This window comes from Condylura cristata, unplaced genomic scaffold, assembly GCF_000260355.1.
Source record: "Condylura cristata isolate star-nosed mole 26May11 unplaced genomic scaffold, ConCri1.0 scaffold00041, whole genome shotgun sequence".
In the NCBI taxonomy this organism is placed as follows: Eukaryota; Metazoa; Chordata; class Mammalia; order Eulipotyphla; family Talpidae; genus Condylura; species Condylura cristata.
Genome location: NW_004567142.1, coordinates 3,799,199 through 3,817,149, shown reverse-complemented (window position 1 = coordinate 3,817,149; position 17,951 = coordinate 3,799,199). Strand labels below are relative to the sequence as shown.

At 53.7% G+C, this 17,951-nt stretch overlaps 1 protein-coding gene across 2 annotated transcripts; it reads left to right on the top strand.

Moving 5' to 3' along the window:
* The first annotated feature begins 7,782 nt into the window (after positions 1–7,782).
* Positions 7,783–17,139, top strand: MEIS3 (Meis homeobox 3). Of its 2 annotated transcripts, none has more exons than XM_012733814.1 (13): positions 7,783–8,294; positions 9,883–10,064; positions 10,287–10,446; positions 10,545–10,595; positions 11,861–11,911; positions 12,123–12,221; positions 13,138–13,234; positions 13,422–13,561; positions 14,165–14,241; positions 14,454–14,512; positions 14,613–14,696; positions 15,016–15,085; positions 16,688–17,139. In XM_012733814.1, exons 1-12 carry the CDS (start codon positions 8,283–8,285, stop codon positions 15,063–15,065), a joined length of 1,062 nt encoding a protein of 353 aa, XP_012589268.1. In that variant the 5' UTR covers positions 7,783–8,282; the 3' UTR covers positions 15,066–15,085; positions 16,688–17,139. The 2 variants fall into 2 exon arrangements, with proteins under 2 accessions (XP_012589268.1, XP_012589267.1); XM_012733813.1 differs by having other exon boundaries at positions 12,072–12,221.
* Positions 17,140–17,951: the final 812 nt, after the last annotated feature.

The window sequence follows — 17,951 nt, the reverse complement described above, 5'->3', positions numbered from 1 at the left end:
TATAATATCTGTTAGAATAATACCTGTTAGAATTATCTAATAGGATTAGAATTAGTTAATAGATATTAGGATCACACAGTAAGCTCAGTAAATAGGGAAAGTCATACTTTCCAGATATCCTCATCTTGCCTGCTCACTTTCCTGTTTCTTCTCTCATGTGTGCTCTCTCACTCACTCATGCGCGCGCGTACACACACACACACACCCGCCATGCTAGAACACACAGCCTCAGCAGCATAGAAAGTCTTGGCCAATGAGTTCTAGGTGCTAAATCCCCAGCCCCAGGGGAGAGGATGGAAATGGAGGAGGGAGGCATGCCCCCTTCTCTCCCTCCAGTCCCCAGAACTCAATCACATTCTCCTTCACATCTGGAGCTGTGTCTGGTGCTTTGCTGGGGATGCCATGGTGACCAAAATGCCCCTGGACCCTGCTCTCCCTCAGCTCAGAGCGCAGTGGGGACAAGAGGTGGTTGTCAGGTTGGGACCTATAGGGGCAAAGGGACTCTGTACCAGGACACAGCACTGAGCTGGGTGACAGAGAGAGAGTCAACAGATACTAATAAAAGTGTGCAGGGTGGAGGAAAAGGTATCCCAAAAGGCAGGTGTCATAGGGCTAGCAGAGGTGGGAGCTGTGAGGGAACAGTCATTCTGGAATCTGAGACGGTACCAGTATGGCCAGGGCTGCAACCTTGACCTCAGACTCCTGTATCCAGTGGTGGAGCTCTCTGAGAGTACACAGGACAAAGAACGCTTGGGTGCATTCCAAAGCTGCACTTACAGAGGCTGACTGAGAGCTCCAGTAAGGTGTCCAGATGTACATGTCCTAGTCCTCAGACCTGTGACTTGTTCCCTTACATGGTAAAAGACACACATGATTCAGCTAAAGGTCTTCCAGTGAGACCTTGATTATCTGGGTGGACCCTAGGTAGCCTTATAAGTGAGGGATGGGAAGGTTGACTACAGTCGACAATGGAACAGAGAAATAGGAAATTAGAGTGGCATGAGGAAGGGGCCACGAGCCCAGGAAAGCAGGCAGCCTCTGGCAGCTGGAGGATGCAAGCGAACAGGTTTCCCCCAGAGCTTCCAGAAGGGACAGAGCCCTGCTGTCACCTGGATGTTAGACTTCTGGCCTCCAGAACTAAAAGAGAATAAATCTATGTTGTTTAAGCCCCTGAGTGGTGATTTGTTTCAGCAGCCACAGGATGCTAATACAGAGACCGGTCAAAAATTTCCAGTTCCAACTTTGACTTCAGACTTTCATCTATAACATGAGCATGTAGTGAGTATTTCTTCTCTACCTGGCTATCAAATACACTCACTGGGTTTGGAGTGCGTGGAAATCCAGCCATGAGGGTCCCATCCCACATCTTTCAGGGATAACCCCATGAGATTTATTTCCATGGCCTCCTTCATATCTCGGGCACTGGCAGGTGACTCATGCAACCAACTTCACCTGGGAGCTCAGGAGCAGCCTTGGGGGGGACAGATAGTGGGGGAGGATGATGCAACGACCACCATCTGCTTTGGGGAGGAGTCAGGAGTGGCAAGAACTCACAGATGCAGAGCCTGCAGATCCAGAGGCCCACTGGGTGCTTCCTCACACCGTGTGTTTATGTGGCTCTGCTGTTCATGTGTGGTGCTGGCTGAGGTCATGTGCCTGCATTTGTGTAGAGCAAGGCCAGGACTAGGATGTGAGGGGTGGGCTGCTGGTGGCTGGTGCTGAGCCAGCCACTTCGTCTCTCCAGGCAGCTCCTCTCCCTGCAGAAGAGGTGCACGGTGGCTGGATTCCTTGCAGCTTGAGTTCAAAGATCTTCCAGAAACAGATTTCGCTCTTCTTTGGGAGACCTCAGTCTTTTCTCTTAAAGCGTTCAACTGATTGGACAAAGCCCATCCACATTATGGAGGATAATCTGCTTTCCTTAAAGTCTACTGATTTAAATGAGACTCATCTGAAAAATACCTTCACAGCAAATCCAGGCTGGTGCTTGACCAAGCATCCGAGCACCACAGATTCACCCAGTGGACACACAATTCCCCACCACAGGGAGCCTTCTTGTCCCCAAGTCCCCTCCTCCTGCCATCTACCTTGTCCCAACCTGAGCAGGATGGGAGAAAGGCAATTTGTCTGGAGCACGATTCTTTCTGGAGGGGAGACAGAGAAGGGAAGGAAGACTTCAAAGTGTATATTCATGAGCAAGTTGCCACTGTGGGCACCAGGGATTGCAGGGGACTCCATAGGACCCCGCTGGGTGCTCAACCTGAGGGTCAAGATAATTTGGGTAATCGACATGCTTCTGTCTGTTGGTGATGGAAGGCGAAGGGTGGGGGTTGGGGGGCAGGGGTTGCTTCCCAGCACTGCACACCTGGTCCCTAAAGTATATTCAGTGAAAGGGTGGCAGGGGACCCAGCATGGGGACCTGTCATTGGTCATGAGGTATGAGTGGGGTACAGGCCCTGTTCACCACCCCCTCCTAAGGGTTTCCCACCTCTGTCTTCCAGCACGCAAATGCATGGGCATAGCTGAGGCTGCACACATCATCTGGTCCTGCCAGGGAACAGAGAGGAGTCAGCTGCTGGCACATCCTGGGTATGCTGCCATTCCCCTGGGGTTGAAGTCAGACTGGGGGGAAACATTCTGATTCTCAAGTTGGGGGGAGAGGAGGAACAGGCTCCCTAGGTCTGGAAGTGCTCATCTGTTCTCAATGCCTGTGTGAGCCAGGACCTGCTGGGGTCCCTCCTGTCTTTTCCTCTGTCCTGCTAATTCTCTGCCTCAGTTTCCCCTTTAGCACCAGTTCCCATCCTCTTGCTCCATGTACCCCCTGCTGTTGGCCTCCCCACTTCTCTGCCCTCTCCTTGCAATTTTCTCCTTGGGAGGTGAGAGGAAGGAAATGTCAGGCAGGATGGACTGAAAGGGCAGTTGGCGTGCAGGGCTGGGTGGGGGCGGGAAGAGGCAGAGGAGAGGGGTTACAGAACAAAAGAGAAAGAAGCCCAGACAGCAGCGCTGAGGGAGGTGGGAGATGGGCAGAGCCCATGCCAGGGGCATGACTCCAGTCCCATCACAGCGCAGAAAGCCAGAGATGAAGGAAGAGAGAAGAGGCCTGGAGAGTCACAGAGACACGAGGACTGGGCCGAGCAAGCAAGGAGCGGGGAGAGCGAAGGCGATGGGGAGACACAGACCAGGACCTGACAGCCAGGATGTAGAGAGGCACCCGGGGTCCGGGGAGGGTGCACAGAGCAAGGAAAGGAGAGGAAACAGGAAAGCTGGATATTCAGATCAAGAGACAGAGCTGCCTGAGAGAGACACGTGGAAGTGAGACGTGGGGAAGGGGGAGAGGTTGAGAGACAAAGGGACACCGAGAGGGAGAGAGAGGGACGCCATGGAAAGACAGATTGAGAGACACAATGAAGATGGCTGGAGACACACATCAGACAGATATGGGGACAGATGGACAGACACACACCCAAGTCAGGGAGGGACAGTGAGAGAGGGCACGGAAACGAGGGAGGGTGGAAGGGGAGAAGGAGAGGAAGAGAAGAGAGGAAACCCAGAAAGCGGCCTGAAGAGAAACTGGAGGAAAGCAGAGTCAGCGAACAAGGAGAGGGGGGTTAAAAACAGGTGCAGAGAAGGGGGCAGGGGCAGGCGTTGCAGTGTGGAGACCCCCCTGCCCAGGTCAGGTCGGTCCTCAGGTCTCGGGTGGCCTCTGCTGAGCCATGGCTAATGGTATGATTGCTTGGCGGGGCAGAAGGCGGCAGGTGACAAATGAACCGCCAGCCTGCCAGCTCCGGTGATGGATGGGCCCCGCCAGACCGGAGGAGGTGGGTGGGGGCGGGGGCCACCAAGATAAATGTTTTCTTCCTCTGGATCCAGGCCAGGCAGGGGGAGGACTTGGGGAGTCCAGGCGATGCCTCTGTGGCCTGGGCAGTGGGTGGGGCATCGAGGGAGAGAAGCAGGAAGGCAGAGACCCAGGGACTCGGGGCTGGGGATGTAGGGAGGAGGAGAGATGGAGAGAGAGAGGGGTGGAGACACAGGCCAGAGACAGGTCCCTAGAGAAAGAGAAATCAGAGAAAGAAAGACGGCAAAAAAGATGCAGGGAAAAACAGTGAGACAGAGGATCAGACAGGCAGACTCCCCCAAAACAGAAACAGAACACAAAGGGTCCCCGCTTTTAGGACCTCTCACCTCAGCCCTGAGCAGAGATAAAGATCCTAGGGGAGCTAGGGACAGAGAAGGAAGGCCAGCAGGCAGGAGAGGGACAGAGCTGGTGCTACGGAAGGGGCCAGGCAGAGAATTAGCAGGACCCACAGGGGAGGCAGGAGGGGCCCAGTGAGTCCTGGTCCTTCAGCCCTCTTACAAGGCAGATGCTGGGGCCCCAGGGGTGCTGACGGCCTGAGTGGTGGGTGCTGGGGAGGGTGGTGGGGAGGAGGGGCCTACCTAGGTCCTGTGGGGAAACAGGATGTCTCCACATCACCCCATGGGAGGGCAAGGTCTGGGGTTATACATGGGGGGCAAGGTGGGACTAGAGGGAGAGACCCCTCCAGGGCCAGTTCTCACTGTGCATATGGGGTTGGAGAGGGTGGGCACGGGTTGCCGACACACTCAGCAAGGAACACACATGCACGTGCAGTGAGGATGTGCAAGTCCACACCCCAGCACACACACACGCACACACACACACACACACACACGCAACGCCTGCCCAGTCCTCCGTGGGACCTTCCCTGTTCCAGCAGCCTTTGGAGGGTGGGGTGTGTGTGTGTGTGTGTGTGTGTGTGTGTGTGTGTGTGTGTAGGGCATGGGGGGGTGGCAGAGGAGTGGGGGTGTCAGTCTTGTTGTTTCCCCACCAGTCTCTCTCCCAGACACTCCTATTTTTGCCTTTCTAACACTGCGCTCCTTTCTTTAATTAAAAAGATTTATGCCCTAGAGTCCAAGCCCTTCCTTGTTTGGGTTCCTTTTAGGCTCAGGGCCCTGCAAGAAAAATTTGTCTCTGAGACTCTTTCTTCCCTCATCTCCCTCTCTCCTTCTCCCACAGTCTCTTTCTCCTCTCTCCCTCCAACTCTCCTCTCCTCCCCTTTCTCTCCCCCCCTTCCTCTGGTTACTTCTCTATTTTCCCTTCCTCATCACTCTCCTCCCCTTCTCTCCCTTATCTCTCTCCTCCTTCTCCCTGCCCCCCTCTTCCATCAGTCTTGCTCTCTCCATCAGCCCCCTTCCTCCCCACCTCTCAAGGTCACTCTGAGTCACTGGCCAGTACAGCCCAGTTGGGAGTGAAGAATTCAGCATGTCCCTTGAGGTGCCAGTTGAGATGGGGCCCAGACCCCCTGGGTCCCCCACTCTGAGCCTCCACTGAAGACTGCAGAGGGGACACACAGGGAGCATGGCATCTTTAATTAAAAAGTGGTTTAAATTAATTTTCTGCTCCAAAACCCCTATCAGGGGGGCGGGGAGTGTGGGTGGCAGTGATTAAAGGCTCTCAGTCCTCTTTGGTCCTTAAAGGGCCAGCATCACCCCAGAGCTCGAGGGGAGGGCAAGAGCTAGGAACCTGGGGCTCAGCAGCCAGTCAAGGACCCCAATTCCAGGCACCTCTGGTTTCACCATTCCTCCTCATCCCTCCACACCCATCATCCCTCCAGCAGAGAGGGAGACTAAGGCTCAGAGAGGGAAGGACTTCAGACCTCAGACTTCTGAAGGGAACCAGCATCCAGGAAGAAGGGTCAATGTGTGGGAGTGTCAGAGGACTAGAGTCAGGGACAGAGAGGCTGAGATCCTGGGGAGTGGGGACAGAGCCGGGGAGTGGGGGGCTGGAGGCAGAACTGAGGGGGGCTGATAAAGGAGGGGCCTGCCTAGGGGCCCCAGGGACCCAAGCCATCAGCTGAACCCTCCCCTACAGCCTGCAGGCACCCTCTCCCAGGGGCCCTCACTGCTGCCTGCACCTGAGCCCTCCTGCTATAGCCCCAGGACAAGGCTTTGTTTCATTTCTACCAGATGGGAGCAGGAGGAGAGGCCCAGGGGTTTATGAAGGTTGTAAAATGTCTTCAGTGAGCCCATGGGGTGGGCACACCGCCTTCTGCCCCCCCCCCGTAGCCCCTATCTCTGCCCCCACTCTAAGTCTGTGCCTCCCCATCTCTCTGGATCCATGTCTTCCCATTTTTCTGAGTCTCTCTCCCCCTTTCCCTCTGGGTCTCTGTCCCAGAGAGAAAGTCCATTCCCCGCTGCACCTCTGTCTCATTTCTCTTGGGGATCATCCCTCTGGAGTGGTTTAAACTTTTTAGGGGGAGTCAGTATCCCTTTGTGAGAATAGGGTAAAAACTACAGCTGTCTCCCTGGAGGAAGCACATGAGCACCAAGCCCACAGCCTGCCATGCAATTTAGGGGGTTTCCAGGTCTGACGCCCATGTGCACACCTCCTTAGATTCCAGATACTTGAGGATAAAGAGCCCCTAATGTAGAAGAAGCCAACAAAACAATGAATCCGAGGGGTCTCTCTGGTCCCTCACCCCTTCCTTACTCTAAAACACCAGGCACATTCCTGCCCAGGGCCTTTGTACCTGCTCTTCCCCTGCCTGGAGTGGTCTTTCCCAGATAGCCTCTCAGCCTTCCTCTCTCCTCACCTTCTTCAGGTCTTTCCTCAGGTGTCACCTCTTCCGAGGGCTTGCCCTGTCCACTCACAAACACCATCCCCTCTGTTTCAGCCGGCACACGCTTGTAGACATTATTTCATACATACGTATTTATTTCCTTGATTATTCTCTCTCCCATCACATCCCAAAGAACATGTGAGTGCCTGATATACATAAGTTGACCTATACATAAGTTGCCCCCCCCCGCCCCAGCCCCCCACCACCCCAAACAAGCACATGCACACACACTCCCAGAACACTACCCAGCACTGAGTAGGGGCTCTGTACTGTTTGGTCCCACAAACCACAAATTTTAGAAGCTATCTGGGTCCCAGGCTCCAAGAATCCAGGCAAGCCAAGGATCTGTTGTCCAACCTACAGCACCAGACATTTACCCTCAGTTGTGGAGATCCACAGGCTCCCCCAGAACAGAGAGGGAACTTCAAGCTAAGCATCTTCCATGGGCAGAGATGCCTCTGAGCACACCCATCCTCACCATATTCAGACAGAGATAAGTCACTCCTGCACACACACACACACACACACACACACACACACGCACACACACCCAACTTCAAGCACGTGTCCTGTCTCCCAGGGGAGGAGGAAAGGGGGTTCTCTGGGAGCCTGGGGGGAGCAGGGAGAGGAGAGAGAAAGAGCTTTGTAGGGCAGAGATGAAAGAGAAACACCCACAGATAGAGACGGAGTGACAAAGAGGAAGAAAAGGGGTGGGGAAGAGTTGAAGACATAGAAAGAAAGAGGGAACCCGGGCAGACAGAGGTGGGAACAGGGAAAACTGGGAGGAAAGGGGGGAGACCCAGACCTGTGGCGGCCCTGAGGGGGGAGCCAGAGAAGACCCAGAGCAGAATGGGGGGGAGAGGGTGGGCGGTGAGTGGGAGAGGGTGGGCGGTGGGTGGGGACGACGACGACCAGACACTGCAAGACCCCGCTATAAAAGCGGCCGCAAAAAGGAAGCGGCGAGTCCGGGGATGGACCGCGGTGGGCGGCGAGAGGGGACCACGACGCTCCCGCCGCGCCCTGACGCTCCCGCCGCGCCCTGCCCGCGCCCGCGCCGCCGGCGGACAGTGGGTTAAGCATCTCCGAGGTGGAACTTCCGGATGTGACCACAGAGAGAGGGAGAGACAGGGAGAGGGAGAGCGAGGGGGAGACCGAGCGGCCGGCCGGCGTCTCTCCGGCCCGCCAACGCTGGGACGCTTCGCCCGCGCGGGGAGCCCCGCTCACCCGGGTCCGGCCGGCTCGCTCCCGCCCTTCGTCGCCCGGCTGGGGACCCCCATCGCCTCCTCGCTCCCCAGTCTCTCGGTCTGTTTGTCTCAGGCTGGTTCAGTTCTCCTAGGAGCCGCGGGAGGGACGGGAGGCCCCCGGGAGGGGGCCTTGGCGACCCTCCCCGCCTCCGCTCCCTTTCGCCGGCTGGCATGAGCCCCAGGCTGTGACCCCCGCGGGGGAGACGCTGGGGGTCCATGCTCGGAGCCCCCATACTGCCCGGCGCCTGCCACTGACGGCGGTGGGGGTGGGGGGGCCGGGCATCCAGCCTCCTGCCCCACCCCCTGGCGTTGGCACCTCGGGCCCTTGGGGGCCAGTGCCCCTGGCTGCGCCCTCCCCGCTGGCCAGGCCCTGGAAGGACCCAGGAGCTGTCGGCGGCATCAGCCCATGGCCCGGAGGGTAGGTCGCAGGGCGGGGACCCAAGCTCGTCTCTGTTTCCCACACCTCCTTCCCAGGCTCTGGCCTCTGCCCTCACACGCACCCCCACCCCCACCCCCATCTCTTTCTCTGCCGCCTCTCTCCCTGCTCCGCCTGGCTCCCTTCTCTGCGCCTCCTTCTCCCCTGTCTGTGTCCCTTGGTCTCCTCCTCTATCTCAGGCTTTTATCTAACACCCCCTTCCTTTTCTATCCTCCCTAGTCCTATCTACTTTTGTTCCTAGTCCTGCAGAGGGGGAGGGAGAGGAGGAGAGGGGATAGTCCTCAGAGAGGTTCTCACCAGGTGGGGGTCAGCCTGTAGTCCCCCAGCAGGGAGAGATGGGAGGGGAGGTGGTGTGTATTCCCCTTTGGGAGTGGGGCCTTCGAGCATGGACCCCACTGCTCACAGGATGGGCGCTGAACAGTTGGACAAACTTCAGGGCTCAGGAGAAGTTAGAAGAGGAAGTAAGACACATACCCAACCCTCCACGCACAGCGGGGGTCAGTGGTGGGACCTGCTTGCACCCTCTCTTTCCTCTGCAAGCCTCGGTTGATTATTCCTTTCCAAGGAGTGGGTGTGCTTTGCAGCCTTAAAGGTCCCAGGCTCCCCTGTGCTTTGCTTCTGAACTGACCGCCAAAGCCTGCCGGCTGATCTAGGCTCTCTTTGGAGCAGTCTGCAACGTGTTTTGTGTGGTCGTACAGGGGGGTTTGTGGTGGTTCAACAAGTGTTTATTGAATGTGTGCCAGGCATTCATGCAAGCAGGGGCTAGATACCCCATTCATTCACTCGTGGATACCTGCGCCATTCATTCATGCCCGAAGGTGCTAAGTGCCTCGTTTACCCATTCATTCATTCATTCCTGTGCCTGTTTGGCTGTGTGTGTGTGTATATAGGGTGATAGGTTGTTAAGACAAATATGTTAAGCAAATGTGACCATTGCGATGAAATTGATGTCAGGGAGACTGTGTTTGAACATTTGTGTACAAACAATGCTAGGCTTTTAGGGACATGTCAGTGCGTGAGACTCAGTTTCAGTCTCCTCGGTGTCTCTCTCCCTCCTTCCTCTCTCTCTCTCTCTTCCCTCTTCTCACTCTCCTGTTTTTGCACCTCTCTCGATCTCCTATGCCTCTCTCTTTTCATTTATTTTCATCTTTCTCCCCATTTCTCCCCCCACCTTCCCATCTTTCTCTCTGAATCTCTCTTCTCAGTTCTCTCTTCCCTGTCCTCATTCTAAGAGGGGCTGGATGTTACCGGTCAGGGAATCCCCAGCACCCTACCGGCTCCTCACACCCAAACCTAGACCATCTCTTCTGGACACCCCTGCTCACACATCAGTAATCTAGGACAGGACATTTTCATAGTCCAGGAGTATAAGCAGAGGCCTTGGGGTAGAGCCTTCAGACCCCAGACTCATCATGGGACCTTAAGGGCCTGGCTGGTAGTGCTCAGGTAGCTGGGGCAAGGGGATGGGGTGCTGTCACCTGAGTCCCAGGTAGGGGGTTTCTCAGCAGGCTGTCTGGGTGCAGCGGACACTGACAACCCCCTGGGGCTCTTTCCTTCTGGTCTCCCTCAGTATGATGAGTTGCCCCAGTACCCAGGCATCGTGGATGGCACCACAACCCTGGTTGGCTTCTCAGAGGCGGTGTCCTCAACCCCGAGAGCCTCTGGACCCTATGGCCCTCACCGGCCAGCTCAGCCCCCACCCCCAGGCTTGGACAGTGAAGGCCTGAAGAGGGAGAAGGATGAGATCTATGGGTGAGTGATGACAATATCAAGGCTCTATGGAGTCTCAGGATTGGGGTTGGGGGAGTCTGTGTCCCTGGGTTTCTCTCCAGATCCATTTGCTTTCTTTTGCTCTGTCTCTCTCTGTCTCTTCATGTCTCCTCTCCATCTCTTCTCTCCTCCAAGTTTTTCTATACTTCCCAGCTGCCCTGCCTTCCCCCTCACAAACTCTCTCTTCTGTGGCTTCTCCTCCAGACACCCACTCTTCCCTCTGCTGGCCTTGGTCTTTGAAAAATGTGAACTGGCCACATGCTCACCCCGTGATGGGGCAGGCACAGGGCTGGCCACGCCCCTGGGGGGGGATGTCTGCTCCTCTGATTCCTTCAACGAGGACATCGCTGCCTTTGCCAAGCAGGTGGGCACCCTCATCCGCTGCGCATGTGCCAGGACACCCCAGTGGGAGGGGCAGTGGGACACACCACACCACCCTCTTTGCCTCTCTCTTCCTCCCAGGTCCGCTCAGAAAGACCTCTCTTCTCCTCCAACCCGGAACTGGACAATCTGGTGAGATCTGGGCCCACTCCAATGCCCCTGCCTTCAGGAGCTCTCCCAGCCTTACTCCAGACCCTGAGTTGTTTGCAGGAACAGAGAGGAGACCCCCTGATCCAAGTTCTCCAACCTGCACCTCGGATATAGTGCAGGTTGGGTACCATATCACTAAAATAAAGTGAATACAAGTGACCCACACAGATTTCTTGGTTTCCAATGCATGTGAAATATGTGTTTGCACTATGCTGTAGTGTGATCAATATACAATAGCATAGCGGCTTAAAAATAAGGTGTACCTACAGAGAGATGCAACTTGAGCTTATGCTTCTTGGAAAAATGGAGTCACAGGCTTACTGGGCTCCAGGTTGCTGCAAACCTGCAATTTAGAAACCACAACACAACATACATTATCAGCAATGAAATGCAGTAAAGCGTGGTGAGCCTGCATTCACAGGGTCCTTTGGTTTATATTTGAGGATCTGAGTTCAGGTCCTCCTGGCTCCGCCACCTGCCAGCTCTGAGAACCAGGGCAAGTGGCTCCATCTCCCTGTGCCTGGCTTCCTCATCTGTGAAGTGTAGCTAGAAGTGATTTCTATTCTGCAGCGATGTTGGGAGGGTTTAATGAGTTAATCAGACTCAAGCACTTAGAAGAGTTGATGGCCCAAAATGGGGGGCTAGAGCTAGCTGCTCTAGCCATCGGGACAGCAGAGCACAGGACCAAAGGAGTGGAGTCTCCAGAGACTAGAGCAGGAGAGGAGGTAGGCATCCCCTGGCAGCTCCCAGCCTATTGGTTTCCAAGCTCCCGCCAGGGCTTCCCATTGGTTGAGCCCTATGGCAAAGGATCCTGGGAAGTGTAGTTTGCAGGGAAGGGTGGCTCTATATTTTATTATCATCTACCCCCACTCAATCCTCCTGTGATGGGTCCTCTTCTGTCTCCTGCTTCTCTTCCATATTCACTGACTCTTGCCTTACTTCTGGATCTTCATGGCTGTTCTCTGTTTCTCTTTGCCCCTGACACTGTTTTTGTCTCTGTCTGTCACCATTTTTGTCTTTCCATCTCATTTTCTGATTCTCTGTCTCTCTTCGCTCCTTTCTCCACCTCCCCCTTCTCTCTCTCTCTCCTTCCTTCTCTTCTCATTCCCTTCTCCTTCCTTTTTTCCCTCTTTTTCTTCTCCTTTTCCCTCTCTCTCTCTTTCCTGACCTATTCATCTTTTCCCTCTACTCCTCCCCTTTCTCTTCTCCCACCCTCCCCTTCTTTCTTTTCCTGTCTTCATGTTCAGATGATACAGGCCATACAGGTGCTCCGGTTCCATCTGCTAGAGCTGGAGAAGGTGAGCGCTTCTTACTTCCCCTCACACCTGCATCCCTCCCCCACCTGCCCCTCCGCCCCACTGCAGGCTCCCTCCCCACTGGTGTTGGGCACTGGGGTGCCCCTGTGCACCCCAGTCCGAGCCCCCGGGTGGTCCCCCCAGTACCCCGGTGCCCCCTCAGGTCCACGACCTGTGCGACAACTTCTGTCACCGCTACATCACCTGCCTCAAGGGAAAGATGCCCATCGACCTGGTCATCGAGGATCGAGATGTCAGCTGCAGGGATGATCTCGAGGACTACCCAGCTTCTTGCCCCAGCATTCCAGATCAGGTGCGCCTGGGGCTGGGAGTCAGCTGGGCAGGACATACCCCAACCACAAGCTGCATCAGCTGCACAGACCACTGTCTGGGGGAAACTTCTCAGGCCGAACCCTAGCCAGACACAGATGATGCATCTACAGTGGTGCATTTGGGAAGGGATATTGGTGGCGAGGGGCATCTAGGATAATCAGTAAGGGTGAGGAGGTACCCTGGTGTTTGATGAGAGACTGCCCACCCCCTGTCTGCCTCCCAGTGACTGAATCAGGCCTATGCTGAAGGAGAAAGCAGTCTTGACACTGTCTTTATAGGTTGGTCTGCTTCTTGGGATGCAGAACTGGGGCAGAGGACGAAAGTCACACATTAAGTCTCTCATAGTGTGTTGGAATTTGGATTACAGAAATACAGCCCTGGAATCCCTGATCTGTGATTCTGAGACCTCTGAATCTCTGCAAAGGGGAAGTTTTTCCCCTCATAAGTTTAATGCAAACTCACTTGGCAGCAAAATCTGACCTGAACTAATGAGAGGCTATTTATAGCCTTTATTTATTCCACTTCGTTAAATATGCATCCACTTTGCTGTAGAAACGTTAATGGGTTTGCTGACGAGGTCATGGCCCAGACCCTGCTGGGGTGTTATGGTAGACATGGTGTGAGCACTGATTGGTGGCCTAAAAATTTGAAAACTTCTGAATTCTGACACTGGCCCCATGGATTTCAGATAAGGTTTTATAGGTCTGTAGGAGCTCAGCTTTATGGGACAATTGTTTTGTACCTTTACTTAAATTAACCCATTGGGCCCTGCCACCCTCTGTGAGGTGAGGGCCATTATTGTCCAGAGAGGTACAAGATCACACAGTCACAAGAGGCGAGTACAGTCTATATTGAACCTCAAACCATGGCACTCACATCTAATTCTTGTTTTCCAGAATAATGCATGGATTAGAGACAATGAAGACAGCGTGACCCCTGGTCCGTCCAGTGGGGGCCTGGCCTCCCAGAGTGGGGACAACTCCAGTGACCAAGGTGAGAACTTGGGCGTTGAGGGATGAAAATATGGTAGTCTGAGGATTGAGCTTAGACAGCAAGTTGAACTTCCAGGGTGGCAAGGATGACTGGGGTGTGGAAAGGTGTCTTGGTGAAGGTTCTGGATCCCTCTGACTTCCCACCCTTACTGTCCACAAATACAGCGTGCATGTTTCTTCTCCATCAGGAGACACAAGTGTGGCCTCACCAAGTTCTGGTGGAGAGGATGAAGAACTGGACCAGGAACGGCGTCGGAACAAGAAGAGGGGGATCTTTCCCAAGGTGGCCACCAACATCATGAGAGCCTGGCTGTTCCAGCACCTCTCGGTGAGACCCCTGGGGCTTCGAGTGCTAGATGGGAGCAGAGAGAGATGGAGGAGGGAGGCTTCTCAGACTGTGGCCCTGAGAGAGACCAGGGATGGGAGGTGAGATGGGGAGACTCAAGCACAGAGGCTGGGAGAGGCTGAAACAAAAATAGAGACAATGAAATACAAGCAAGAGTGAGAGACAAGAGACTGATTCACAGAGGGCCATGGAGATACAGATGGGGGTGGGGGGGTAGGAGGGATGGAAACAGAAGGAGAGCCACAGAGAAAGAAATTAAGACAGGGAGAGACATATACAGAGACCCTGAGAGAGACCCAGAGAGGCTCTAGCTGGGTTTTGCCTTGTATGGGGTGATGAAGCTTCCTCTCTATGGAGTCCCTAAGGAGAACCGGCCAATTAGCCTCTATTTGCTGAAAGAGGCAGACGTAATTGCCTGAAACCTGCCTCTGCTTTGCCCCATTGGGCCCCTGGGACCGTGGAAAAGACCATACATGCTGGTTCTTAAGCCCCCTGCCCCAGCCTGGGCTTAACATCCCCCGGGCCAGGGCAGGCCAGGCCTTGGGGCAGCTGGACAGGCAGGGTGACTCTTGCTGGTGGCCACAGCACCCGTACCCCTCGGAGGAGCAGAAGAAACAGTTGGCGCAAGACACGGGGCTCACCATCCTACAAGTGAACAATTGGTGAGTGACCCAGGAGGTCTGGCAGCTCCTTGCCAGGCCCGGTGGGTGGAGGGCGCTGTCCGCGGTGCTGAAAGAGACACAGAAGCCCCTTAAAGCTTCTGTCCTTGTGCCTTTTGCCTCCCTATCCTCCATCTCCTCTTACCAACTCTGTGTGCCACCTCTGTTTCTTTCCCACTCCCTCTTTACACACTGTCTCTGTTCCCACACACCAGGTTCATTAATGCCCGGAGACGCATTGTGCAACCAATGATTGACCAATCCAATCGCACAGGTACAGAGAGAAAGTAGGACATGGGGAACTGGTGTTCCTGGGGGAGTGTCAAAGCCAGGCATTCTGGGACTTAGCTTATGTCCCTCAACCCTCCTCACAGGGCAGGGTACCACCTTCAGCCCAGAGGCCCAGCCCATGGGGGGCTACACGGAAACTCAACCACACATGGCTGTCAGGCCTCCAGGTAAGCTCCTGCCATCTTATTAAGCCATTCCTTCAGCAACCAGGCCCCTCCTCTAAACAAAGAGTGCCAGTTGTGTTCAGGAACAATACAGTGCCTCATTTGCAAAATGGGGCTCATAACCAATATCAACTTTCTCTTCACCAAGTTCACTCCTTGGGAGGCTCTACTTTTCCTTATAGCACCGTTATTCTCTCAAAAGATGGTACAGTCTGCCTTGATAGAGGGATCCAGTGGTGGAGGAAGGGGTGAAAGAGGGAAGTAGGTGAAGATCCTATTTGGTCTGGTGAAGATCCACTAACCCTTTTATTCTGTCTTCCAGGATCAATGGGAATGAATTTGAACTTGGAAGGAGAGTGGCATTATCTATAGAATCTGGATTCAGGAGACATGTGAGCACTCAAGGTCTAGGGGAACACTGGGTTGGGGGATTTCAGAATCTAGTAGTGGGTCTACCCAGAATAGGGTCACTATGGTTTTCTAAGTCTTGGTGGGAAGATTTTTCATCCATCCATCCAACAACTCACTTACCCATCCATATATTTATCTACCCATCAGTCATCACTTATTCATCATTCATCCAAACATCCACTCACTTGTTGATTCCTCTCTACCCACCAGCCTCATCTACCCATTCATCCATCCACCTCCACATGGATCCACTCACTTACTTATTAGCCATGTAGTCACCTACCTACCTACCTACCCACCCATGCATCTGTCCCTGTAACCATCATCCATCGACTCACTAACCACCATCATCAGAAAACACACTGACCCACCCTTCCACCCATCTTTACGCAAATGAATCCACTCATTCATTTACCCATCCATCAATCCCATTTATCCACTCATTTACACATCAAGTATCCACTAGTTTATCAATTCATCTATTTAGCAATCATTCACCTACCCCCCCACCACTCATCCAAACACATCTACTCACCCATACTCCCCCCTCCACATTCATCCCCTCATCCTCCCTTCCACCCACTGTCCACTTATCCTTGTCACCCACTTGCTCCCCACCCATTCATCCACCCATCCATACATCTCCAAATATATATAATATATATCAAACATGGGGTATGTTCAGGAAAGTTTTCCTGGAGGAGCTGACATCTGACCCAGACTGGAGGATTCAGAGAGAGAGATGTCTAGAGGAGATGACTTTGGAATGGAAACCAGGGCAATAAGCAATGATGCAGGAGCATGTGTGTGTGCAAAGTCCTGAAGCAATTAGAACTCTCATGGCTCTGAAATACTCCCTCCACCACCCTCACTCCCTGTCATGTGCACACATGAGAGGGTGGGAATACTGGGTTGGGCTGAAGCTGATAAATTGGGTGGGTAAAGAATTCAGGGCCAGCAGAAAGGCTGGAGATAAGAATGGAGACCTGGGAAAACTTAGGTATGGTGGGGGCCTGGGAAGGGGAGACAGAGCAGTGGTGGTCTGCTGGATGAATATGGCGTGGGTTCTCTGGGATCATCAGAGATGGAAGGGTCTCATCCTGCTATCCCAGAAGGCTGCCTCTTCTCCATTTCTCCCTTGCCCTTTTCTGTCTCTCCCACCTTGTCTTTGCTCTGTCTGCCTGTGTCTCATTCTTTCTCTTTCTGCAGCTTCATCTCTGATTATCTACCTGTCTCTTCTTCTGTCCTGTCCTGCCTGTTTCTTTCTCTTCCTCTAGCTATATGTTTGTCTTGACTGTCTCCTTGTTCCCTTTTTAATCTCTCTCTCTTCTTCATTTTTGTTCTGGTCCTCTCCCCTCTTCCTTCTCTCATTCCTTCCTTCCCTCTCTCTCCTCCCTTACTCTCCCTCTTTCTCTTCCCTTTCCCTTCTATCTCTCCTTCTCACTCTCTTTCCTCTTTCCTCTTGCCCTGTGACTCTCCCAAACTCTCTTTCTCTCACTCTCACTATGGAATTTGGGGACTGCTGATATGTGGCCAGAACTCCTCTCCACCTCCTGATTTAGCCTCTTCCCCACTCTCCACAGAGCTCTGGACTGTGACCACCAGCTCCCACTTGGTTCCAGTTCCTGCCTGACCCTCTGGCCTCAGGACCTTATCTCCTAAGGCCCCTCCCCCACTCAATGCCTACCTCCCTGGGGCCCTGCCAGGACATGGGGGGGCCTGAGTACCCCCTTGAGGGTCTCTCAAGGACAAAGACAGGCCTCTAGGCCCCGTGCCCCACTTCTGCCCTCACCTCTGCCTGGAACCCTAGCTGAATTCCTAGGTTTGGGTCTTCAGAAGCTGGTGACTGGGCCCTGCCCTCACCCCCAGGACAGAGAAGGGATTGGGGGTGAGCTGGGGCTGTCAGGGAAGGAAGGTCACCTGGATCCGACATTTGGAAGAGGTTCCTTTCATCCTAGTTACCTCCTCTCTCCCCCTACCATCCTTCTCTGATGTCGTCTACCTTTTTTTTAATGATAAAATCTTAAAAACGATAAGCCACCAATCTGAGTTATTGTGTCTCTTCCAAAAATCAAGTTTTTAATCAAGTTGAAGCTCATAAATCACTAATTATAACAATAGTTGATACAGAGACAAGGGGGCTGCTGCCCAATGCACATAAAACCAACATTATGAAACCAGCATTTTGAAACAAGAAAGAGCTTATTTGTGAGCTGGCTAAAAGAAAAGAGCCCAAAACTCAAATCTCTCTTCCCTCCCAGGGGAAGAGATTTTGGCGATGCAGTTTTATTGGCCAAGAAGCATGTAAAAGGCAAAGGGATGTCGACTTGGCTGAAGTCCAGTGGATCAGTACAAATTGGCCATATGGGGAGAAGTCCTTCATATGAACCCCTCATTTTTGAATGTGGTGCAGTGGCCCCTCATTTTGTTTTCTTGGTTCCTTGTCAGGCATCTCTTGGTTCTGCAAGTCTAGGTAATGGTCCATGACTCATAGCTGAACATCACGTTCTGTTACTTCTGTGGACATTGGCCCACTGGTATCTCCACTGCCCAGACCAGCCCAGATTCAAGAATGGAGGAACCAATGTCCCCACAAGGCAGGGTTGGGGAGCTCCAAACTCCTGAGATGTGATTGCAGGGAGCCTTGAAGAAGTTTGGCTGTTTTGGCATCAGTCTGTCACACTGGCTCACAGATTAAGTTTCTGTCTGTCCCAAAGGAAGTGAGTAGGCCGGGTGTGCATAGCCTCACCCATTAAGAGTTGCACTGACAGACATGAATTCAAGCACTGCTGTACTACCTGGGACCTTCCACTTCACCTATCTGGACCTCATTTTCCACAAGTGAAA

Bases quoted from the DNA above. Each gene is read 5' to 3' on its own strand.
- MEIS3 (XM_012733813.1), top strand. The intron at 10,065-10,286 runs GTGAGTGATGAC...CTTCTCCTCCAG, and splicing joins GAGAAGGATGAGATCTATGG to ACACCCACTCTTCCCTCTGC. The intron at 11,912-12,071 runs GTGAGCGCTTCT...GTGCCCCCTCAG, and splicing joins ATCTGCTAGAGCTGGAGAAG to GTCCACGACCTGTGCGACAA.